General features: G+C 52.4%; 3 protein-coding genes across 3 annotated transcripts; all 3 read right to left on the bottom strand.

Moving 5' to 3' along the window:
* Positions 1–5,063: 5,063 nt before the first annotated feature.
* LOC131096892 (C-type lectin domain family 4 member D-like) lies at positions 5,064–7,421 on the bottom strand (the record flags this gene model as incomplete). Its single annotated transcript, XM_058045534.1, has 5 exons — positions 5,064–5,211; positions 5,935–6,062; positions 6,295–6,446; positions 6,769–6,861; positions 7,298–7,421. Coding segments are annotated over 5 exons (645 nt in total), but the record flags the coding sequence as incomplete, so codon positions are not given.
* Positions 7,422–11,136: 3,715 nt separating this feature from the next.
* On the bottom strand, positions 11,137–15,291 carry LOC131096891 (C-type lectin domain family 4 member E-like). The gene is made up of 5 exons (XM_058045533.1): positions 15,252–15,291; positions 12,827–12,919; positions 12,352–12,503; positions 12,001–12,122; positions 11,137–11,284 (listed from the first exon to the last, which is right to left on the bottom strand). Exons 1-5 carry the CDS (start codon positions 15,289–15,291, stop codon positions 11,137–11,139), a joined length of 555 nt encoding a protein of 184 aa, XP_057901516.1.
* Positions 15,292–18,093: 2,802 nt separating this feature from the next.
* On the bottom strand, positions 18,094–23,396 carry LOC131096890 (C-type lectin domain family 4 member D-like). Its single transcript, XM_058045532.1, has 5 exons — positions 23,387–23,396; positions 19,894–19,986; positions 19,419–19,570; positions 19,068–19,189; positions 18,094–18,350 (listed from the first exon to the last, which is right to left on the bottom strand). The coding sequence occupies exons 1-5, from the start codon at positions 23,394–23,396 to the stop codon at positions 18,203–18,205; spliced, it is 525 nt and encodes a 174-aa protein (XP_057901515.1). The 3' UTR covers positions 18,094–18,202.
* Positions 23,397–25,359: the final 1,963 nt, after the last annotated feature.

Raw genomic sequence — 25,359 nt, 5'->3', positions numbered from 1 at the left:
GATGGACCTCCTGCACATGAAGAGAGGCTGAGTTAGAAGTGTTCAGAGCAGAGGAGGGAGGGATGCTACCCACTGCCTGACCATCAGTCTCCCACACAATATTCCATCTCAGCAAAGTGAGGATGCAGGCTGCAGCATTCACACCCACCTCAAAGACCCTCTGTGTGTAACTGCTGGCCTCCCATTGTCCTCAGAATGAGGTTTCCTCCATCAGGCATTTTATGCTTCAGCTTCAGATATTGAGAGATGTCACGGTTTGATGCTGGCACAATGCCAGTGCCCTCATGAAAATATATGCTCCCTGCTGTCTGATGTGAGATGTGATCAGGAATACAGCAAAGGAGGCTCAAATTTAGGAATAAAGAAGAAAACCTTTATTAACCTACAACTATATATAAAAAGAAACACACACAGAACTCAGAATGAAAACCTTCTAAAAAACATTTCTCCTCCCCCCACCAAATTTCCAATACATCACAGTAGTACAAAACCTGGATTCTCAATTCAGTTACCACCCATCATATCACCAACTCTCAGTCCATCACTACCCTTAAGATAATCTATTCTCAGTTCATCAATGAGTGAGGAGTCCCTCTTGTACCACAGGCTTCTCCTGGAAACACAGTTGAGACCTCTTGTGTTTCCATGTCACACGTGGCCCCACCCGGAGATCATTTGCCATCCTGACATCTTCCTTCCATGCCCAGTGCTCTCACCACTGTGCATGGACCAGAGCTGCTTCTAGGGCTCCCCTTTTAAGGATGCTTTGCCCAGTTCCAAAAAAAACCACAGTGTCTCACTTTCAGGACACCAGTCCCCCCCAAATGCACCCCCTGGGGCCGAGGGGTCTCAAGAACAGAGATCTTCTCCTTCACTGAAGACAGAGGGCACCAACCACCCTCCTCACCCGCTGTCTCTTTTCACGCACTCCTTCACATAACATCACTGCACTATCGTGGCTCCAAGCCATTGCCTCCCCCTAAATGCAGTCTCTGTGTCACAGGAAAAATGGTTCTGTCCATAGTTATAGAAGAAAAGTCCAGCCAAAGGCCACTCCATCACCTACTCCCACCTCAGATTCTTCTCAACTTCTCTCGTGGCCCATTTCCTCTTATCTCTATCTCTCTTCTCATTCACCTCCAGGAGGATCAGCATTTGTAAGGTTTCCATCATCCAAGAAAAGGATTAAAAATCTCAGGCTCTGCCTCCTCAGAACTCCCACGGCTGCCCTGCCGGGCACCTTCTCACCGCAACCCCTCCTTCTCCTTCTCAGCTAGCCGTGCTATCAAATTTCAAGGTGGCACAAGCCCAGGCAACAGCTCACTCTCTCTCTGGGGGGTGGCTGCCCGATGCCTCTCAGTGTTCCTCCACCCTTCTGTGAAAAACGCATGTATTTTATGATTGGCTTTTCGCAAATATTAACATGAATATTATATGTGTTGTGTTAGAAAATAATGCTGTATTAATTTTCTTAAGTACTGTGTTAAATATAGTTTTAGGTTATAAAAATTGTTAAAATAGAAACTATGATATGTAAGATGCTTTGTTTAACAGAGAGGGCTTGCAGCGAGATAGCAGCCACAGGACACCTAAATCTTTCAGAGAAAGGGAATTTATTGCCTTCTTATCAGAAGAAACGAAATTCTTCCTGCCTTGGAGGCGCTGTTAGGATTAGAAGGAAAAAGTTGACAGTGACCAGACAGAATCCTGTGTTTGAATGGAATTTATGCATCATGTATGAAGTGTATGAATATGCAACGGGCTATTGTTCTTAAGGGTTAATCCTTTGTTAACGGGTGTCCTTTTTAGGGCTCGTGATGCACAGAAAAAGGTACCCGGACGTCCGTAACTCTTTGTTTTTATTGTCTCATATTGTCCTAATTCAATTTGTCCATATTGTTATTACTCTAATTGTGTTACTATTCTTTTTAACTATTTTATTACTAGTAAACTTTTAAAAATTTTAAAAACAAGTGATTGGCGTTTTTCACACTCCTATCCTCAGGGGCCTCTTCACCTCGTTTCTCTGTCCAAGGCCCCACCTCACCTCACCCGGCCGCATGGCTTCCCCTCCCTTGCCCAGCCCGCAGCAGCGGGGCAGGGAAGCTCTGACCTCCTTCACACCAGAACCCAAGAGAGCTTCACCGCTGGGAGTGCCCTGCTTTTAACCCCCTGTATTCTCAGAGGCGTATCCATGTCCTCAGAGGCCACATCAGGTGCCAATATTCAAAGCTGAGCACATATTGGTTTGACCAAAGCATCCCAAAAAACTCACTTCCTTTTCAAACCAGGAAAGGAGACAATGGCTCTCATTGCTGTGGGAGATTGTTCCAGCCCTGCTGTCCTGCTGTTTTCTGGAGGATTACAACACAGGCTGCACCTTTCACATTAGTCAGCTCCCCACGGCTCCACAAGTGGAGAGGTGTCACCCTGCACCATGGCCTTGTCACGTCTTGCAGGGAAGGATGAGCTCCAGGACCTGGGGGCTCAGGGATATGTCTCAGAGGGACATGGAGACAGACTCTTCCAGATCCTGATTCATCCCAAATTCCCTAGATCAATCACCCTTGTTCTCTTCCTGCCCTGTTCCCATGGGCACCAGTCCATGATGAATGGAATCCTGCCTTCGTCCTAGAGCCAAAGGGAGGGGCCGTGTCCAGACCCAGCAGGGGCTGCTGCTCACCACAGGCTGAGCCCAGGAGTGGACAGCCAGCAGAGGAACCTGCTGGTCAGCTCTGTCCTTCAGGGACTGTGCACCCTCACTGGCTGCACCACAGCAGGCCTAAGCCTCCTGTGCAGGGCTGGCTCTTGTGTGGAGGAGGGCAGGCAGGAAATGTGCTCCTTGTCCTGCTTGTGTGCCAAGAGTTATGGCAGAGGGGAGGCCTAAAGGGGATCCTGCACGGCAAAAGCCAGAAACGTGTGGGAATGGTGCTCAAGACCTGGATAAGGAGGTCCCCTGTGGGCAGACCCAAGCCCAGCAGCCCAGGCAGGTGTTGGGAGAAGCTGTGCACGGCAGGGCATGGTTTCTAGGCTGCACAGAGAGAGGCCCTCACCTGCAGGGCCACGAGGATGTGCTGTCACCACTACCCATTCTTGAAATGACAGCCTGGTAGGCCAGGCCAGAGCTGGCTCCATGAGGGCTCATCTCCTGCATGTTCCTGAAAGAAAGTCTCAGCCCAGTCCTCCTGTGCAGGAAGAGCTCACAAGGAAGATGGAGAGCCATTCCATGAAGTGAGAGACACAGTTGGATCACCAAAGTGGAGCCCCGCTGTGTTTCTTTTGCTCCCTATCCTGTTTTTCAGGCTGGGTTGAGGAGGCAAAGCAGGGACTATTTATTCCACTAATGCAAAGACAGAGCCCATGGGGAAGAAAAGGTAACAACAAGTCAAAGAGCAGAAATTTCCCTGAACATGTGAGAAGGGACAAGCCAGGAGACAAGCTGGGAGGACAAGTGATGTGGGAAGTAGAGAAATGAACTCAAACCAGAGAAGAACACATGCCTGCAAGGCAGATGCATGCAAATACACAGTGGAGAAGAAAGTCAACATGCAAATAATCTCTGAGGCAAGTGGATAAAATGCTGCTTTGCAGGGATGAGCTTGACCCCCATAAGAGTCCCAAAACCAGAAGGGCTGACTGGCAGTGGGTCCCCAGGAGAGGCACACTGACTCTGGGTCTAGACGTGTGACCTAGGGGGGCTGAAGGGAGTTGTATTGTGCTCTCAGCCAGAGACCTGGGCTTAGGCAGAGCCAGCAAGGAATGAGAGTAGGCTGAGGCAAAGAGAGAGAAATGGCGTCAAGAAATAGCTTAAGTAGGAGTTGTGAGGAAAGGAAAGGCTTGGAACTGGGAAGAAAGCAATGGGAGCAGGGGAGAAGCATCTCAGGCCCAAAGAGGCCCTGAAGACATTGCTGATCATGTTCCCACCACAGGACACCAAGGGACATCAACTCAAGTGGCATCAGAGAAGGAGTTAGTTCTGCATAAAACACACATCTGCACTGGGAACCTGGAGAGGACAAGGACACCGGGAAAGGGAAGGGAGGATATTTGCATCACAGCACTTCTCCAGTTCTCTGGTACCACCACAAGTTTCTGCTGACAACTGCTTTCTCACAGCTGCCTGTGACACTTCTCCACATTTGCTTGTGTTATTGACTGTATCCCGTGGAATGAAGTCCAATCCCTGCCAGTGTCAATACTACAGCAGTGGAAAAGACTTTGCAGAGAGGGAATTTGTACACAAGAACATTGTTATAGGACAAAGGGGAATGGCTTTAAACTGACAGAGGGAAGGTTTTGATTAAATATTAGGGAGGAATAGTGGCTCCTTCATTATATTTAGGAAAGTGAGGTGGAGAGGCACTGGAACCAGTTTCCCATAGGAGATGTATCGCAACTGTAATATGTTCAAGGCCAGGCTGGATGGGGATATGAGCAATCTGGCCTAGAGGAAGGGGTCCCTGGCCATGATCCAGGGGACTTGAAACTAGACTATCCTTAAAAGTCTCTTCCAACCCAAACCATTCCATGGTTTGTGGATTATTTCCCCATAGCCTAGAGATGGAAAAGGAGAGACAGATATGCACACAGAGCACAGGGCCTTTCTTCATTGGTCTGATACTGTATTTTCTCTTGTCTAAGATTTCGGGAATTTGTTTGGCAAAACCAGTACAGCTAGAGGACATTTTGTGTGGGACTCAACAAAAAGCAAACAGCTGTGCTCAAGGAGACAGAGGACATTGAATCTCGGGATATCTGCCTTCCGTTCCAGTGCCTTCCTCCTGGAGAAGTCCATGTCTTTTCAGCCAGAGGCTGCTGGAACCACATAGAGAGAAGAGGACACAAGAACACAGGAGATGCTGCAAAGAGCCTGAGCCACCCTGTGTTCCCTGAGCCACCACATGCACTGGGGATGCTGGACAAAGCTCATTTCATTTCCACACACATGGTCCCACCCCACACATTGAAGAGGTGTCAGAGCTCCCCACCCTTCCCAGCACAGCCAGAGCTGTTCCCAGCTCCCTGCTGAGCTCCCAACTTTACTCAGGACAGGGGCATTTCCATCACACAGTTACTGCTGCAGCTTCACAAATTCGATGACACTCCAAATGTGATATGACGTCATTCCAGTTGTTGGGAGTTTCTGTAGACACATGAATTACGGTGCAATTTTCACCATCTAAATAATTTGGTTCTCCTTTTCTCCAGAACCTGGGACACAGACAGGCTTGTTACTCCCCAGTGCCCACTGTAAAGCACTGCAGGAAAAGGCCACAATGGGATACCAGACTTGACAGCAAGAGACACAAATTCCCAGTGCTGATCCATGGACTGAAGCAATGCCCTTCCTCCCACTCCATATCACACTGGCACCAGTGGCACATGGAAACCTGCCTCCTTCCTACAGCCTTCCAGCACAACAGAGCCTGCCTGCTCCATCCTGCTGGGGGCAACTGCTCACCACCACTCACCCCATGCACCTCACTCCCAGCAGAGGCCCGTGCTGGACTCCAGGGCAAGGTTGTTCTCCAGAAGAAGGCACAGCAAGGACAGTCCTGGTGCTCTCTCCCTGTGCCCCATCACTTTCCTTGAATTTCAGCACAGCCATTTTGCTCACATAAATGCAGTTAATGTAGGTCAGGCCGGGCTGGTCATCAGGGTTCTGAAGGGCCCTTGCTGCCAGCAAGTGGAAGTTATTTCTATGCCTACATGATTTACTTCCATGTCACAAGTAGTTAATTCATAACCAGTACCCAGAAAGATGGGGCCATGTGAACCTGGTGTCCTACACAGCCCTCTCCTGCTGTATCTTTGATCTCTGAAAGGCAGTGGTTGACAACTCCCTTTTATGAACCACCTGAAGCTCTCAAAGGACTCCTACTTTCTTTCCCTACCAGGAGTCACAGCAAACACTCTCCATCCAGAGATACTCACGCTGCTGTCTCATTGTAGGGAGTCTTGTCCACCCACTGCCACTGGCCCTCCTGCTCTGCAAACAGTCCAATGTAGAAATTGACTGGTTTAGGTTCTTTAGATTGACTTATCTGCTCAGAGAGAAAATCCTGGCAATCAGAGAGAGAGAGTGCAAAGTCCATGAGTTGCAGGACTGAGCACACGGAGGCATCAGGAATCCCCATGATGTGGGGCTGGTGGCAGAGGGGGCTGGTGCTGCAGAGGTGCAGACAGGACCTTCCCCCTCCCCTGCAGGACAAGGAGGGGCTCTGAGTCCCCTCCAGGGCCCAGCACTGTGGCTCTGCCTGCCGGGTCCCTCTCTCTGGGGCCCTGTGCACTCACCTGCTCTGCACTGCTGGTGATCACCACCAGCTGGGAGCCCATCCCAGTGCAGTTCCGTGCACTCTCATCCCATGACATCATGTCAGTGGACAGGAAATAGCAGCTTCCTTGAAACCTTCTCCAGCCCTTTGGGCAGCACATCCAGCCTCGGTCTGTGCAGGGAGAGGACAGACAGATGCAGGCTACTAACAAGAGATGGTGATTGCAGACATCCAGGTTTTCCAGGGACAGTGCCCATGTCCTCCTCAGTGACTTTTCCTGACAGAAAGTGCTTGAAGAAACAGGGATAGTTCAGACATTCCTTCCCATTGCTTTGGGGTATGACCAGTGAGCCTTGGGTACCCAAAGCCAGGGTAATCCTTGTAAGGGCATCTCAGGGCTCTGCAAAGTTCCTTTGGGGATGTGCTTTGACCTGCCCTGGCACAGCCCCTTGAGGCCCTTGCCCCAAGGAAGAGGGGACATTGGGCTACTGACCTGTGCCTTGTGGCACCGCTGAGCCGCACTCCCACTCCGAGAACTGCTGCTGCAGGGCTGAGGGCTGGTCACTGCTGTGGCAGAAGGGAACCACTGCAAAGGGACAGGAAAGGCAGCAGGATTAGCCCTTGCTCCCAGCTCGTCACACAGCATCTCTGGCCCCTGCACTCTCCTTCCACCATTTCCCCAGCAAGCACGCTCCCAGCTGTCACCTCTCCTGGCCCACCCCAGGGGCACAGCTCCTTCCCAGCCAGAAAGAGCCCTGTGCCTTCCAAGTGAGACAGCAGAGGGACCCCTGGGAGCACATCCCTCTGGGGACATGCCACACACACGGCAGCAGGGAGCCCTCCCAGCCACAGCCACTGTGCCATGCACACATCCCCAGCCCAGCTGCCAGTCTACAAAGCAGCCTCTCCTTGTCACCCTCTGTCTCTTCCTCAGCTACACAGCAACAGGCCCCTGGGGGAGCCACCCTCAGCTGGGCCTGTTCCATCAGCAACAACCAGTGCAGGTGAAGGGAATCACTTACAGCTGCAGCTCCTGAAACCAGGGTGCAGCACAAACAAGAGGCACAAGGTCCCAATGGCAGCTTTGATTGCAAGGGCAAAAATAAGGAAGACACAGATGTTCAGCCAGGAGCAGCCTCTCTCTTCTGCTGGGGCTGGAAAACACAAAGCAAGAGTGAGCATGTCCCAGCCCAGAGTTAGGAGCAGGAGAGCCCAGGGGGCTCTGTTCCCCAGCACCCTGCTGCTCCCTTCTTCCAAGCACTGGGAGCCCCTCAGGTGCTGGAAGCAGGTCCTGCTGCCTGTCCCTAGCAGGGGTTCAGAGCCACAGAGTACAGGAGCACAGGGGCTGCCCTGAGGCTGCTTTTCTATTTCCCTGTTTATCACAAGACCTGCCTGCATTCTGCCCAACCCTCACTCCCCCTTTGTCCTGTCAGACCTCCTTTCTCCTCAACACATCTTCCATCTTGCCTTCCATTACCCTGTCTGTCTCTGAATGCTCTTTGTGGAGCTCCCTCCTCTTCCTCTCTCTTTGGAGCTTCTTTCCCTCACTCCCTGCATTTTGCCTCTGTCCCATCAGCCCCTTTCTGCAGTGGCACAGTCCCCCAAAGCAGTGAGTGCCCAGCTCAGGGTGTGCAGAGCCAGACCCACAGAGGGATTTTTTCCTCAGGGGGAAAAGGCACTTGGGAGCTCTTGGGGAGCCCTGGCTGGGGTGTCCTTGGAGAGAGCAGAGATGGGAGCAGGCACTTGTGCTCAGAGTGATGCAGAGAGCTTTAGCAGGGCAATGGCAGAAGGACAGCCCCCTTCAGCCCCATTGTTTACAGGCACAGCACTGAGGGAATAGCAGGGCACGCTCTGCCTGCACTTCCATTCCCCCTGGCTCTAGGAAAAGCTCATTCGGCCAGCCTGCCCACTGCCCTCATCTCTTGCTTTGCTCTTGCCCTGAGCCCCATCTCCTGCTGCCCACTGCACCATGCCCAGGATCCATCCCAGCCCTGCCTTTCCCCAACCCCTGTGGCAGGAGGAGAGAAAGGAAGGAAGGTTTGGGGGTTACCTGCACTTCCAGGACTGACTCTCCCTTGGCCATTCATCATCTCTGCAGGAGGATCACTCTTCTCCAAGGGTCCCTGTTACCAGTGTGAGCACAAACAGCCTTCAGCCTTCCTCCTGCACAGGGCACCTCCCACTCTGGTGAGGGGCCTGCACAGGCTCTAATCTGATGTGCTGAAAAAGCCATATCCTGGGTGAACCCACAGCACAGGAGATGGGGGAACTTTCATCATTACCTAGCCCAGACATGTCACACAATGCTCACTGCAAAACACCAAGTCACCAAGACAAAGGAAAGCAGATGAAGGAGAGCATCACTGCAGCTCACACAGTCTCCCTTTGCCCAGCCTCAGGCACTTGCACAGGTCATCCATGGCCTTCCCTCTCTGCTGCCTGCTCTCTCCTGCTGAGGCTCCATGTCTGTGACAATACACACATGGGCAGGTATATTTGGCATTGGCTAGCAGATGGTTATACCCACTGAGCACAGCCTCCAAAAGGGAACCAAAAATGAGAGGAAAGCAGATCTGTGACTGAGTTTGGGCAGTGACCATTGGCATCCTGAGCCCAGAAATCCTGAGCACAACAGAGAACTTGTGACACTGTTTTGGTCTCATTGCATTGGAAGGGAGCTGGCCTTTGAGCAAAGGGGTTCAGCATGACCTGGCACTGAGGGGCAGAAGGATCACTTGGCACTGCCAGAGTGCATGAGCCTGACAGATCATGAAGTCTCACTTGGTTGTGACTGCAAATGCTGCAGACATATGTGGAACAGGCTGAGATGTTCCATCAGCTGGTTTCTCCCTGTGGAGAGCAATGCATGGGGGTAGAGACACAGGAATAGGAGAGCTCACAGCAGCAGCACAGGCATTTCAGCTGAGGCATCACAACATCAGGCTACAGAACTGCTTACAAGGGAGGACAAGGCTGAGCTCTCTGTAGAAGACATCCCCTGATTCTGTTATTTTGTGCACAACAGGCTGCAGGCAGGGTCACAGCCTACATTTCTAAACATCTCTATGTAAGCAGTGTTCACAAGCTCTCACCCCCAGAAAAACACATTCCCAAGACTTGTGGAACCTCCAGCCTCCCACCAGGCATGCAGGAAGGGCAGCTGCAAGAACACATCCCCTTTGTGGGAGCAAGACTTCCCCTGGTCTCACACACTTCCTGCTGGAGATGTGGGGTTCCTGAGTATCCACAGCTCTCCCAGCAGCCTGTGAAGCACAGGTGAAAGCACAGGGTCACACTGTCACAGTGCAGAACTGTGGGTGTGTGCCTGCTGCTCCCTCAGTGCCATCAGTGAGGTCACCCAGAGTACTCAGCTGCCAGGGAGCTTCTTGCACACAGAGGTGGCCAAGCTGCAGAGCACCCTGGGCTCCATTGCCACTTCTTTCCTATTTTTCTCTTTTCTTTCTCTTACAATATTCTTTCTTCATCTAAACTTTGTTTTAGGCTGTTTCTTCTGTGTCTCAGATGCCTTTCCCTAATGCCCTGGTTACTGTTAAGCTGGTGGCCACGTTCTCCTGTAATAGCTGTGGTTTGGGTCAAAAGCCCCCTGACAGCTGCAGCTTTTGAACTCCCACAGCTGTCTGCATTTACACTCCCATTTCTGTCACTTGCTGCTGTCCAGGCCACTGGAAGAGGGCAGAAGTTTCTCAGGCCCAAAGAGGCCCTGAAGAGCACAATGGTCGTGTTCCCACCACAGGACACCAAGGGACATCAACTCAAGTGGCATCAGAGAAGGAGATAGTTGTGCATGAGATACACATCTGCACTGAGAAGCTGGAGAGGACCAGGACACCGGGAAAGGGAAGGGAGGATATTTGCAGCACGCCACTTCTCCAGTTCTCTGGTACCACCACAAGTCTCTGCTGACAACTGCTTTCTCACAGCTGCCTGTGACACTTCTCCACATCTGCTTGGGTTATTGACTCTAACCTGTGGAATGAAGTCAAATCCCTGCCAGTGTCAATATTACAGCAGTGGAAATGGCCTTGCTGAGAGGGAATTTGTACACAAGAATGTCGTGATAGGAAAAAAGGGAATGACAGGATACGGGTTATGATTAAATATTAGGAAGGAATACATTACTGTGAGGTGGTGAGGCATGGGATCCAGTTGCCCATAGGAGATGTGGCTGTCACATCCCTGAAGTGTTCACAGCCAGGCTGGAGGGGGAAATGAGCAACGTAGTCTAGAGGAAGTGGTCCCTGCCCATGATCCAGGGGGCACAAAACTAGACTATCCTTAAAAGTCCCTTCCACCCCAAACCATTCCATGGTTTGTGGATTATTCCCCCAAAGCCTAGAGATGGAAAAGGACAGAGAGATATGCACACAGAACACACGGCCATTCTTCATTAATCTGATACTGTATTTTCTCTTATCTGAGATTTCACAATTTCTTCAGCAAAACCAGTAGAGCAAGAGGACATTTTGTGTGGGACTCAACAAAAAGCAAACAGCTGTGCTCAAGGAGACAGAGGACATTGAATCTCGGGATGTCTGCCTTCCATTCCAGTGCCTTCCTCCTGGAGAAGTCCATCTCTTTTCAGCCAGAGGCTGCTGGAACCACATAGAGAGAAGAGCACACAAGAACACAGGAGCTGCTCCAAAGAGCCTGAGCCTCCCTGTGTTCCCTGAGCCACCACATGCACTGGGGATGCTGGACAAAGCTCATTTCATTTCCACACACGTGGTCCCACCCCACACAGTGAAGATGTGTCAGAGCTCCCCACCCTTCCCAGCACAGCCAGAGCTGTTCCCAGCTCCCTGCTGAGCTCCCAACTTTACTCAGGACAGGGGCATTTCCATCACACTGTTACTGCTGCAGCTTCACAAATTCGATGATGCCTTTCATATGGTCTGACATCATTCCAGTTGTTGTGGGTCCCTTCAGGCAAATGCATTACTGTGCAGTTCTCAGCATGGCCTGGACTTGGTTCTCCTTTTCTCCAGAACCTGGGACACAGACAGGCTTGTTACTCCCCAGTGCCCACTGTAAAGCACTGCAGGAAAAGGCCACAATGGGATACCAGACTTGAAGGGAACAGACACAAATTCCCAGTGCTGATCCATGGACTGAAGCAGTGCCCTTCCTCCCACTCCATATCCCACTGGCACCAGTGGCACATGGAAACCTGCCTCCTTCCTACAGCCTTCCAGCACAACAGAGCCCCCCTGCTCCATCCTACTGGGGGCAACTGATCACCACCACTCACCCCATGCACCTCACTCCCAGCAGAGGCCCGTGCTGCACTCCAGGGCAAGGTTGTTCTCCAGAAGAAGGCACAGCAAGGACAGTCCTGGTGATCTCTCCCTGTGCCCCATCTCTTTCCTTGAATTTCAGCACAGCCATTTTGCTCACATAAGTGCTGTGGAGGCCAGCCAAGGCCTGTCAAGTATTAAGGGCTCTTGCTGATGGCAAAATGCAGCTTTTTCTAGGCTGACAGCAATGATTTCCAGATCACAGGTAGTTAATTCATAACCAATACCCAGCACAGATGGGGCCATGTGAACTGAGTGTACTACAAAGCTCTCTCTTTCTGCGTCTTTACTGTCTGCCAAGACAGTGGATGACAACTCCCTTTTATGAACCACCTGATGCTCTCACAGGACTCCTACTTTCTTTCCCTACCAGGAGTCACACCAAACACTCTCCATCCAGATATACTCACGCTGCTGTCCCATTGTAGGGAGTCTTGTCCACCCACTGCCACTGGCCCACATCATCCTCAAACAGACCAATGTAAAAATTAATTTCTTTTGAAGGCTGAGTTCCCTGCTCAATGAGAAATTCCTGGCAATCAGACAGAGAGACCAATGTCCATGTGTTGCAGGATTGACCACAGAGGGGCATCAGGAATCCCCATGATGTGGGGCTGGTGGCAGAGGGGCTGGTGCTGCAGAGGTGCAGACAGGACCTTCCCCCTCCCCTGCAGGACAAGGAGGGGCTCTGAGTCCCCTCCAGGGCCCAGCACTGTGGCTCTGCCTGCCGGGTCCCTCTCTCTGGGGCCCTGTGCACTCACCTGCTCTGCACTGCTGGTGATCACCACCAGCTGGGAGCCCATCCCAGTGCAGTTCTCTGCACTCTCAGCACAGTTCATGATGTCAGTGGACAGGAAATAGCAGCTTCCTTGAAACCTTCTCCAGCCCTTTGGGCAGCACATCCAGCCTCGGTCTGTGCAGGGAGAGGACAGACAGATGCAGGCTACTAACAAGAGATGGTGATTGCAGACATCCAGGTTTTCCAGGGACAGTGCCCATGTCCTCCTCAGTGACTTTTCCTGACAGAAAGTGCTTGAAGAAACAGGGATAGTACAGACATTCCTTCCCATTGCTTTGGGGTATGACCAGTGAGCCTTGGGTACCCAAAGCCAGGGTAATCCTTGTAAGGGCATCTCAGGGCCCTCCAAAGTTCCTTTGGGGATGTGCTTTGACCTGCCCTGGCACAGCCCCTTGAGGCCCTTGGCCCCAAGGAAGAGGGGACATTGGGCTACTGACCTGTGCCTTGTGGCACCGCTGAGCCGCACTCCCACTCCGAGAACTGCTGCTGCAGGGCTGAGGGCTGGTCACTGCTGTGGCAGAAGGGAACCACTGCAAAGGGACAGGAAAGGCAGCAGGATTAGCCCTTGCTCCCAGCTCCTCACACAGCATCTCTGGCCCCTGCACTCTCCTTCCACCATTTCCCCAGCAAGCACGCTCCCAGCTGTCAGCTCTCCTGGCCCACCCCAGGGGCACAGCTCCTGCCCAGCCAGAAAGAGCCCTGTGCCTTCCAAGTGAGACAGCAGAGGGACCCCTGGGAGCACATCCCACTGGGGACATGCCACACACACGGCAGCAGGGAGCCCTCCCAGCCACAGCCACTGTGCCATGCACACACCCCCAGCCCAGCTGCCAGTCTACAAAGCAGCCTCTCCTTGTCACCCTCTGTCTCTTCCTCAGCTACACAGCAACAGGCCCCTGGGGGAGCCCCCCTCAGCTGGGCCTGTCCCATCAGCAACAGCCAGTGCAGGCGAAGGGAATCACTTACAGCTGCAGCTCCTGAAACCAGGGTGCAGCACCATAAACCCCTAGGACTTACTGGCTCCACTCTGTGGGCAATAATGCCCTCTTGGTGACAGGCCACAGCCACAAGCCCAAGAACTTCCTAGGAACCTAGACACTCATCAGGAGTATGGAATAGGAGCTGATCAGGGTGTGCTCAACAATCCAGATGCCTATTTTCATTGATCTTTCAATTTAGAACTATTGTCACTGATGAGCAGAAGAATCCCAGTGGCTCCAGTGCCTGATGAGTGAATTGCTGTAATGGAGGAAGGCTCTGAGGAGATGGGCAATGCCTGGCTGAGCACTCCCATTGCCAGTAAGGGTGACCTTGTCCCTACCCAAAGATAAAGGACGAGAAGAGAGACGACTTGTGGTTTAGTTCAGCTGAGGGATCTGACCTGCTGTGGAGCTGTTCATCCCAGCACTGATCAAAAAGCATCAGTGTCTTCCTCAGACAGCCATGAAACCTCTGCTGGCTGGGAGACACTGCTACTGCCTGAGCCTTCCTGGGGAAGCAGGATGGGAAATCATTGGCTCTGGAAACTCTCCCTTCAGAGAAGAGCTGGCCAAGCTCTCAGCTCCTGGAGACTGAGAGAGACTGAGAGGACCCTGCTCTGACAGCCTTGCTGACACCACAGGCATTTCCTTACACAGCCAGCTTATCCAAGAGATCTTACCTATTCCTTGAGATTCAAATGGTGGATTAAAAGCTCCAGATGTGCTCCCACAAATGTTGATTCTGCATGGGAAGGGGTCTCTGACCTGTGTTTTGGTGAATGCTGTTGCTTTGCTGGCAGAGGCACTCGGATGTGGGTTTCCCACCTGACCAAGGCCTGTCACCTGAGCCCTTCATCCCAAGGGAATTAAGACATCCTGGAACTCACCAAGCCAGAGGCACAAAGTCCCAATGGCAGCTTTGATTGCAAGAGTAAAAATAAGGAAGACCCAGATGTTCAGCCAGGAGCAGCCTCTCTCTTCTGCTGGGGCTGGAAAACACAAAGCAAGAGTGAGCATGTCCCAGCCCAGAGTTAGGAGCAGGATAGCCCAGGGGGCTCTGTTCCCCAGCACCCTGCTGCTCCCTTCTTCCAAGCACTGGGAGCCCCTCAGGTGCTGGAAGAAGGTCCTGCTGCCTGTCCCTAGCAGGGGCTCAGAGCCACAGAGTACAGGAGCACAGGGGCTGCCCTGAGGCTGCTTTTCTATTTCCCTGTTTATCACAAGACCTGCCTGGATTCTGCCCAACCCTTTGTCCTGTCAGACCTCCTTTCTCCTCAACACATCTTCCATCTTGCCTTCCATTACCCTGTCTGTCCCTGAATGCTCTTTGTGGAGCTCCCTCCTCTTCCTCTCTCTTTGGAGCTTCTTTCCCTCACTCCCTGCATTTTGCCTCTGTCCCATCAGCCCCTTTCTGCAGTGGCACAGTCCCCCAAAGCAGTGAGTGCCCAGCTCAGGGTGTGCAGAGCCAGACCCACAGAGGGATTGTTTCCACAGGGGGAAAAGGCACTTGGGAGCTCTTGGGGAGCCCTGGCTGGGGTGTCCTTGGAGACAGCAGAGATGGGAGCAGGCACTTGTGCTCAGAGTGATGCAGAGAGCTTTAGCAGGGCAATGACAGAAGGACAGCCCCCTTCAGCCCCATTGTTTACAGGCACAGCACTGAGGGAATAGCAGGGCACGCTCTGCCTGCACTTCCATTCCCCCTGGCTCTAGGAAAAGCTCATTCTGCCAGCCTGCCCACTGCCCACTGCCCTCATCTCTTGCTTTGCTCTTGCCCTGAACCCCATCTCCTGCTGCCCACTGCACCATGCCCAGGATCCATCCCAGCCCTGCCTTTCCCCAACCCCTGTGGCAGGAGGAGAGAAAGGAAGGAAGGTTTGGGGCTTACCTGCACTTCCAGTACTGACTCTCCCTTGGTCATTCATCATCTCTGCAGGAGGATCACTCTTTTCCAAGGGTCCCTGTTACCAGTGTGAGCACAAACAGCCTTCCCCTGCACAGGGCACCTCCCACTCTGGTGAGGGGCCTACACAGGCTCTAATCTGATGTGCTGAAAAGGCCATATCCTGGGTGAACCCACAGCACAGGAGATTGAGGAACTTTCATCATTACCCTGCCAGGACATTTCACAAGATGGTCATTGCAAAACACCAAGTCACCAAGACAAAGGAAAGCAGATGAAGGGGAGCATCACTGCAGCTCACACAGTCTCCCTTTGCCCAGCCTCAGGCACTTGCACAGGTCATCCATGGCCTTCCCTCTCTGCTGCCTGCTCTCTCCTGCTGAGGCTCCATGTGTGTGACAATACACACACGGGCAGGTATATTTGGCATTGGCTAGCAGATGGTTATACCCACTGAGCACAGCCTCCAAAAGGGAACCAAAAATGAGAGGCAAGCAGATCTGTGACTGAGTTTGGGCAGTGACCATTGACAACATGAGCCCAGAAATCCTGAGCACAACAGAGAACTTGTGACACTGTTTTTAACTAATGAACTAACTAATTTAATAATATAATTAGAAAAGAGGATGGAGCTTTGGGCAGTGGTGTTCAATATGCCTTCTTTGTGGGCCTGGCAGACAGAAAGGATCATAGGATGGTGCTGGAGTCCCTTTGCATGACAGATCAGGAATTTTGCCCTGGTTATTACTACAAAAGCTGAAATCCTATGTTGTGTTTCCAGCTGGAAACACCTGCTAGATTCACGTCCAGCAGCCTCATATTCCTAAGGATATCACTAAGGATAAAGGATCCCTACTGGATCCCAGTGTCCTCTGAATGGACTGAGATGGAAACACAGCTTTTGCTCTTGTTCCATCAGCTGGTTTCTCCCTGTGGAGAGCAATGCATGGGGGCAGAGACACAGGAATAGGAGAGCTCACAGCAGCAGCACAGGCATTTCAGCTGAGGCATCACAAGATCAGGGTACAGAACTGCTTACAAGGGAGGACAAGGCTGAGCTCTCTGTAGAAGACATCCCCTGATTCTGTTATTTTGTGCACAACAGGCTGCAGGCAGGGTCACAGCCTACATTTCTAAACATCTCTATGTAAGCAGTGTTCACAAGCTCTCACCCCACAGAAAAACACATTCCCAAGACTTGTGCAACCTCCAGCCTCCCACCAGCCATGCAGGAAGGGCAGCTGCAAGCACACATCCCCTTTGTGGGAGCAGGGCTTCCCCTGGTCCCACACACTTCCTGCTGGAGATGTGGGGTTCCTGAGTAGCCACAGCTCTCCCAGCAGCCTGTGAAGCACAGGTGAAAGCACAGGGTCACACTGTCACACTGCAAAACTGTGGTTGTGTGCCTGCTGCTCCCTCAGTGCCATCAGTGAGGTCACCCACAGCACTCAGCTGCCAGGGAGCTTCTTGCACACAGAGGTGGCCAAGCTGCAGAGCAGCCTGGGCTCCATTGCCACTTCTTTCCTATTTTTCTCTTTTCTTTCTCTTACAATATTCTTTCTTCATCTAAACTTTGTTTTCAGGCTGTTTCTTCTGTGTCTCAGATGCCTTTCCCTAATGCCCTGGTTACTGTTAAGCTGGTGGCCACGTACTCCTGTAATAGCAGTGGTTTGGGTCAAAAGCCCCCTGACAGCTGCAGCTTTTGAACTCCCACAGCTGTCTGCATTTACACTCCCATTCCTGTCACTTGCTGCTGTCCAGGCCACTGGAAGAGGGCAGAAGCTTCTCAGGCCCAAAGAGGCCCTGAAGAGCACAATGGTCGTGTTCCCACCACAGGACACCAAGGACATCAACTCAAGTGGCATCAGAGAAGGAGTTAGTTCTGCATGAGATACACATCTGCACTGAGAAGCTGGAAAGGACCAGGACACCAGGAAAGGGAAGGGAGGATATTTGCAGCATGACGCTTCTCCAGTTCTCTGGTACCACCACAAGTTTCTGCTGACACCTGCTTTCTCACAGCTGCCTGTGACACTTCTCCACATTTGCTTGTGTTATTGACTGTATCCTGTGGAATGAAGTCCAATCCCTGCCAGTGTCAGTATTACAGCAGTGGAAATGGCCTTGCTGAGAGGGAATTTGTACACAAGAAAGTCATGATAGGAAAAAAGGGAATGACAGGGTTTTGATTAAATATTAGGAAGGAATACATTACTGTGAGGTGGTGAGGCATGGGATCCAGTTGCCCATAGGAGATGTGGCTGTCACATCCCTGAAGTGTTCACAGCCAGGCTGGATGGGGACATGAGCAGCGTGGTCTAGAAGAAGGGGTCCCTGCCCATGATCAAGGGGGCACAAAACTAGACTATCCTTAAAAGTCCTTTCCACCCCAAACCATTCCATGGTTTGTGAATTATTTCCCCACAGCCTAGAGATGGAAAAGGAGAGACAGATATGCACACAGAGCACAGGGCTTTTCTTCATTGTTCTGATACTGTATTTTCTCTTATCTGAGATTTCACAATTTGTTCAGCAAAACCAGTACAGCTAGAGGATATTTTGTGTGTGACTCAACAAAAAGCAAACAGCTCTGCTCAAGAAGACAGAGGACATTGAATCTCAGGATATCTGCCTTCCATTCCAGCGCCTTCCTCCTGGAGAAGTCCATGTCTTTTCAGCCAGAGGCTGCTGGAACCACATAGAGAGAAGAAGACACAAGAACACAGGAGCTGCTGCAAAGAGCCTGAGCCTCCCTGTGTTCCCTGAGCCACCACATGCACTGGGCATGCTGGACAAAGCTCATTTCATTTCCACACACATGGTCCCACCCCACAGAGTGAAGAGGTGTCAGAGCTCCCCACCCTTCCCAGCACAGCCAGAGCTGTTCCCAGCTCCCTGCTGAGCTCCCAGCTTTACTCAGGACAGGGGCATTTCCATCACACAGTTGCTGCGGCAGCTTCACAAATTCGATGATGCTTCGTAGTTGGTCTGACATCATTCCAGTTGTTGAGGGTCTCTTCAGGCACATGCATTACTGTGCAGTTCTCAGTATGGTCTGGAGCTGGTTCCCCAATTCGCCAGAACCTGGGACACAGACAGGCTTGTTACTCCCCAGTGCCCACTGTAAAGCACTGCAGGAAAAGGCCACAATGGGATACCAGACTTGAAGGGAACAGACACAAATTCCCAATGCTGATCCATGGACTGAAGCAATGCCCTTCCTCCCACTCCATATCACACTGGCACCAGTGGCACATGGAAACCTGCCTCCTTCCTACAGCCTTCCAGCACAACAGAGCCCCCCTGCTCCATCCTGCTGGGGGCAACTGCTCACCACCACTCACCCCATGCACCTCACTCCCAGCAGAGGCCCGTGCTGGACTCCAGGGCAAGGTTGTTCTCCAGAAGAAGGCACAGCAAGGACAGTCCTGGTGCTCTCTCCCTGTGCCCCATCTCTTTCCTTGAATTTCAGCACAGCCATTTTGCACACATAAGCGCTGTGTAGGCCAGCCAAGGCCTGTCAAGTCTTAAGGGCTCTTGCTGACGGCAAAATGCAGCTTTTTCTAGGCTGACAGCAATGATTTCCATGTCACAGGTAGTTAATTCATAACCAATACCCAGCACAGAAGGGGCCATGTGAACTGAGTGTACTACAAAGTTCTGTCCTTCTGCATCTTTACTCTCTGCCAAGACAGTGGGGTGACAATTCCCTCTCATGCAGTACCTGAACCTCTCAGATCTCTCCTACTTTCTTTCCCTACCAGGAGTCACACCAAACACTCTTCATCCAGAGATACTCACGCTGCTGTCTCATTGTAGGGAGTCTTGTCCACCCACTGCCACTGGTCGACACCAACCTCAAACAGACCAATGTATAAATTCATTCTTGGCACATCTTGATTTTTCAGCTCAGTGAGGAATTCCTGGCAATCAGAGAGAGAGACCAATGTCCATGTGTTGCAGGATTGACCACAGAGGGGCATCAGGAATCCCCATGATGTGGGGCTGGTGGCAGAGGGGCTGGTGCTGCAGAGGTGCAGACAGGACCTTCCCCCTCCCCTGCAGGACAAGGAGGGGCTCTGAGTCCCCTCCAGGGCCCAGCGCTGCGGCTCTGCCTGCCGGGTCCCTCTCTCTGGGGCCCTGTGCACTCACCTGCTCTGCCTCGCTGGTGATCACCACCAGGTGGGAGCCCATCCCAGTGCAGTTCCGTGCACTCTCAGCACAATTCATCATGTCAGTGGACAGGAAATAGCAGCTTCCTTGAAACCTTCTCCAGCCCTTTGGGCAGCACATCCAGCCTCGGTCTGTGCAGGGAGAGGACAGACAGATGCAGGCTACTAACAAGAGATGGTGATTGCAGACATCCAGGTTTTCCAGGGACAGTGCCCATGTCCTCCTCAGTGACTTTTCCTGACAGAAAGTGCTTGAAGAAACAGGGATAGTTCAGACATTCCTTCCCATTGCTTTGGGGTATGACCAGTGAGCCTTGTGGACCCAAAGCCAGGGTAATCCTTGTAAGGGCATCTCAGGGCCCTCCAAAGTTCCTTTGGGGATGTGCTTTGACCTGCCCTGGCACAGCCCCTTGAGGCCCTTGGCCCCAAGGAAGAGGGGACATTGGGCTACTGACCTGTGCCTTGTGGCACCGCTGAGCCGCACTCCCACTCCGAGAACTGCTGCTGCAGGGCTGAGGGCTGGTCACTGCTGTGGCAGAAGGGAACCACTGCAAAGGGACAGGAAAGGCAGCAGGATTAGCCCTTGCTCCCAGCTCCTCACACAGCATCTCTGGCCCCTGCACTCTCCTTCCACCATTTCCCCAGCAAGCACGCTCCCAGCTGTCACCTCTCCTGGCCCACCCCAGGGGCACAGCTCCTGCCCAGCCAGAAAGAGCCCTGTGCCTTCCAAGTGAGACAGCAGAGGGACCCCCGGGAGCACATCCCACTGGGGACATGCCACACACACGGCAGCAGGGAGCCCTCCCAGCCACAGCCACTGTGCCATGCACACACCCCCAGCCCAGCTGCCAGTCTACAAAGCAGCCTCTCCTTGTCACCCTCTGTCTCTTCCTCAGCTACACAGCAACAGGCCCCTGGGGGAGCCACCCTCAGCTGGGCCTGTCCCATCAGCAACAGCCAGTGCAGGTGAAGGGAATCACTTACAGCTGCAGCTCCTGAAACCAGGGTGCAGCACCATAAACCCCTAGGACTTACTGGCTCCACTCTGTGGGCAATAATGCCCTCTTGGTGACAGGCCACAGCCACAAGCCCAAGGACTTCCTAGGAACCCAGACACGCATCAGGAGTATGGATTAGGAGCTGATCAGAGGGTGCTCAACAATCCAGATGCCTATTTTCATTGATCTTTCAATTTAGAACTATTGTCACTGATGAGCAGAAGAATCCCAGTGGCTCCAGTGCCTGATGAGTGAATTGCTGTAATGGAGGAAGGCTCAGAAGAGATGAGCAATGCCTGGCTGAGCACTCCCATTGTCAATAAAGATGACCTTGTCCCTACCCAAAGATAAAGGATGAGAAGCGAGATGACTTGTGGTTTAGTTCAGCTGAGGGATCTGACCTACTGTGGAGCTGTTCATCCCTGCAGGGATCAAAAAGGATCAGTGTCTTCCTCAGACAGCCATGAAACCTCTGCTGGCTGGGAGACACTGCTACTGCCTGAGCCTTCCTGGGGTAGCAGGATGGGAAATCATTGGCTCTGGAAACTCTCCCTTCAGAGAAGAGCTGGCCAAGCTCTCAGCTCATGCACGCTGAGAGAGACTGAGAGGACCCTGCTCTGACAGCCTTGCTGACACCACAGGCACTTCCTTACACAGCCAGCTTATCCAAGAGATCTTACTTATTCCTTGAGATTCAAATGGTGGATTAAGAGCTCCAGATGTGTTCCCACAAATGTTGATTCTGCATGAGAAGGGGTCTCTGACCTGTGTTTTGCTGAATGGTGTTGCCCTGCTGGCAGAAGCACTCGGATGTGGGTTTCCCACCTGACCAAGGCCAGCCACCCGAGCCCTTCATCCCAAGGGAATTAAGACACCCTGGAACTCACCAAGCCAGAGGCACAAGGTCCCAATGGCAGCTTTGATTGCAAGGGCAAAAATAAGGAAGATCCTGATGTTCAGCCAGGAGCAGCCTCTCTCTTCTGCTGGGGCTGGAAAACACAAAGCAAGAGTGAGCATGTCCCAGCCCAGAGTTAGGAGCAGGATAGCCCAGGGGGCTCTGTTCCCCAGCACCCTGCTGCTCCCTTCTTCCAAGCACTGGGAGCCCCTCAGGTGCTGGAAGCAGGTCCTGCTGCCTGTCCCTAGCAGGGGCTCACAGCCACAGAGTACAGGAGCACAGGGGCTGCCCTGAGGCTGCTTTTCTATTTCCCTGTTTATCACAAGACCTGCCTGGATTCTGCCCAACCCTCACTCCCCCTTTGTCCTGTCAGACCTCCTTTCTCCTCAACACATCTTCCATCTTGCCTTCCATTACACTGTCTGTCCCTGAATGCTCTTTGTGAGCTCCCTCCTCTTCCTCTCTCTTTGGAGCTTCTTTCCCTCACTCCCTGCATTTTGCCTCTGTCCCATCAGCCCCTTTCTGCAGTGGCACAGTCCCCCAAAGCAGTGAGTGCCCAGCTCAGGGTGTGCAGAGCCAGACCCACAGAGGGATTGTTTCCACAGGGGGAAAAGGCACTTGGGAGCTCTTGGGGAGCCCTGGCTGGGGTGTCCTTGGAGACAGCAGAGATGGGAGCAGGGGCTTGTGCTCAGAGTGATGCAGAGAGCTTTAGCAGGGCAATGACAGAAGGACAGCCCCCTTCAGCCCCATTGTTTACAGACACAGCACTGAGGGAATAGCAGGGCACGCTCTGCCTGCACTTCCATTCCCCCTGGCTCTAGGAAAAGCTCATTCTGCCAGCCTGCCCACTGCCCACTGCCCTCATCTCTTGCTTTGCTCTTGCCCTGAGCCCCATCTCCTGCTGCCCACTGCACCATGCCCAGGATCCATCCCAGCCCTGCCTTTCCCCAACCCCTGTGGCAGGAGGAGAGAAAGGAAGGAAGGTTTGGGGCTTACCTGCACTTCCAGGACTGACTCTCCCTGGCCCATTCATCATCTCTGCAGGAGGATCACTCTTCTCCAAGGGTCCCTGTTACCACTGTGGGCACAAACAGCCTTCCTCCCGCACAGGGCACCTCCCACTCTGGTGAGGGGCCTGCACAGGCTCTAATCTGATGTGCTGAAAAAGCCATATCCTGGGTGGACCCACAGCACAGGAGATTGGGGAACTTCCATCATTACCTAGCCCAGACATGTCACACAATGATCACTGCAAAACACCAAGTCACCAAGACAAAGGAAAGCAGATGAAGGAGAGCATCACTGCAGCTCACACAGTCACCCTTTGCCCAGCCTCAGGCACTTGCACAGGTCATCCAAGGCCTTCCCTCTCTGCTGCCTGCTCTCTCCTGCTGAGGCTCCATGTGTGTGACAATACACACATGGGCAGGTATATTTGGCATTGGCTAGCAAATGGTTAAACCCACTGAGCACAGCCTCCAAAAGAGAACCAAAAATGAAAGGAAAGCAGGTCTGTGACTGAGTCTGGGCAGTGACCATTGACAACATGAGCCCAGAAATCCTGAGCACAACAGAGAACTTGTGACACTGTTTTTAACTAATGAAGTAACTAATTTAATAATCTAATTAGAAAAGAGGATGGAACTTTGGGCAGTGGTGTTCAATATGCCATCTTTGTGGGCCCGGAGGACAGAAAGGATCATTGGATGGTGCTGGAGTCCCTTTGCATGACAGATCAGGAATTTTGCCATGGTTATGACTACAAATCTGAAGTCTTATGTTGTGTTTCCAGCTGGAAACACCTGCTAGATTCACGTCCAGCAGCCTCATATTCCTAAGGATATCACTAAGGATAAAGGATCCCTACTGGATCCCAATGTCCTCTGAATGGACGGAGATGGAAACACAGCTTTTGCTCTTGTTCCATCAGCTGGTTTCTCCCTGTGGAGAGGAATGCATGGGGGCAGAGACACAGGAATAGGAGAGCACATAGCTTAACATCCCTCCAAATTGAGGGGCCCAGAACTGGACACAATACTCAAGGTGTGGCCTCACCAGTGCCCATAGCTGCAACTATGCAACTTGGCCACCTCTGTGTGCAAGAAGCTCCCTGGCAGCTGAGTGCTGTGGGTGACCTCACTGATGGCACTGAGGGGAGCAGCAGGCACACACCCACAGTTCTGCAGTGTGACAGTGTGACCCTGTGCTTTCACCTGTGCTTCACAGGCTGCTGGGAGAGCTGTGGATACTCAGGTACCCCACATCGCCAGCAGGAAGTGTGTGGGACCAGGGGAAGCCCTGCTCCCACAAAGGGGATGTGTTCTTGCAGCTGCCCTTCCTGCATGGCTGGTGGGAGGCTGGAGGTTCCACAAGTCTTGGGAATGTGTTTTTCTGTGGAGTGAGAGCTTGTGAACACTGCTTACATAGAGATGTTTAGAAATGTAGGCTCTGACCCTGCCTGCAGCCTGTTGTGCACAAAATAACAGAATCAGGGGATGTCTTCTACAGAGAGCGCAGGTTTGTCCTCCCTTGTAAGCAGTTCTGTACCCTGATCTTGTGATGCCTCAGCGAAATGCCTGTGCTGCTGCTGTGAGCTCTCCTATTCCTGTGTCTCTGCCCCCATGCATTGCTCTCCACAGGGAGAAACCAGCTGATGGAACATCTCAGCCTGTTCCACGTATGTCTGCAGCATTTGCAGTCACAACCAAGTGAGACTTCATGATCTGTCAGGCTCATGGACTCTGGCAGTGCCAAGTGATCCTTCTGCCCCTCAGTGCCAGGTCATGCTGAACCCCTTTGCTCAAAGCCCAGCTCCCTTCCAATGCAATGAGACCAAAACAGTGTCACAAGTTCTCTGTTGTGCTCAGGATTTCTGGGCTCAGGATGCCAATGGTCACTGACCAGACTCAGTCACAGATCTTCTTTCCTCTCATTTTTGGTTCCCTTTTAGAGGCTGTGCTCAGTGGGTTTAACCCTTTGCTAGCCAATGCCAAATATACCTGGCCATGTGTGTATTGTCACATGCATGGAGCCTCAGCAGGAGAGAGCAGGCAGCAGAGAGGGAAGGCCATGGATGACCTGTGCAAGTGCCTGAGGCTGGGCAAAGGGAGACTGTGTGAGCTGCAGTGATGCTCTTCTTCATCTGCTTTCCTTTGTCTTGGTGACTTGATGTTTTGCAATGACCATCTTGTGAAATGTCCTGGCAGGGAAATTATGAAAATTTCCCAATGTCCATGTGCTGTGGGGTACAGCAGAGTGGGAGGTGTCCTGTGCAGGAGGAAGGCTGCAGGCTGTTTGTGCCCACACTGGTAACAGGGACCCTTGGAAAAGAGTGATCCTCCTGCAGAGATGATGAATGACCAAGGGAGAGTCAGTCCTGGAAGTGCAGGTAAGCCCCAAACCTTCCTTCCTTTCTCTCCTCCTGCCACAGGGGTTGGGGAAAGGCAGGGCTGGGATGGATCCTGGGCATGGTGCGGTGGGCAGCAGGAGATGGGGCTCAGGGCAAGAGCAAAGCAGGAGATGAGGGCAGTGGGCAGTGGGCAGGCTGGCAGAATGAGCTTTTCCTAGAGTCTCAGGGCATCCCCTGTGCTCCTGTACTCTGTGGCTCTGAGCCCCTGCTAGGGACAGGCAGCATGACCTGCTTCCAGCACCTGAGGGGCTCCCCAGTGCTTGGAAGAAGGGAACAGTAGGGTGCTGGAAAACAGAGCCCCCTGGGCTATCCTGCTCCTAACTCTGGGCTGGGACATGCTCACTCTTGCTTTGTGTTTTCCAGCCCCAGCAGAAGAGAGAGGCTGCTCCTGGCTGAACATCTGGGTCTTCCTTATTTTTGCCCTTGCAATCAAAGCTGCCATTGGGACCATCTGTCTTGGTGAGTTCCAGGGTGTCTTAATTTCCTCAACATTAAGGGCTCAAGTGACTGCTTTTTGTCAGGTGAAAGCCCATATCCTAGTCCCTCTTCCTGGCAGGCAAACGCCTTTCACCGAAACAGTCTAGTCTTATTGGCTTATCCCATGACTTCTGTGTCCCTT

This window comes from Melospiza georgiana, chromosome 2 (genome assembly GCF_028018845.1).
Source record: "Melospiza georgiana isolate bMelGeo1 chromosome 2, bMelGeo1.pri, whole genome shotgun sequence".
Taxonomy (NCBI): Eukaryota; Metazoa; Chordata; class Aves; order Passeriformes; family Passerellidae; genus Melospiza; species Melospiza georgiana.
The sequence above is the reverse complement of the archived record's forward strand: the minus strand, read 5'-3'. Positions and strand labels throughout refer to the sequence as shown.

Coding starts and splice junctions, on each gene's coding strand:
- LOC131096891 (XM_058045533.1), bottom strand. CDS start 15,291: ATGATGAATGACCAAGGGAGAGTCAGTACTGGAAGTGCAG. Junction 12,123..12,351: donor TCACCAGCAGTGCAGAGCAG/GTGAGTGCACAG, acceptor TCTGATTGCCAG/GAATTTCTCATTGAGCAGGG. Junction 11,285..12,000: donor CCCTACAATGGGACAGCAGC/GTGAGTATATCT, acceptor TCTGTGTCCCAG/GTTCTGGAGAAAAGGAGAAC.
- LOC131096890 (XM_058045532.1), bottom strand. Junction 19,190..19,418: donor TCACCAGCGAGGCAGAGCAG/GTGAGTGCACAG, acceptor TCTGATTGCCAG/GAATTCCTCACTGAGCTGAA. Junction 18,351..19,067: donor CCCTACAATGAGACAGCAGC/GTGAGTATCTCT, acceptor TCTGTGTCCCAG/GTTCTGGCGAATTGGGGAAC.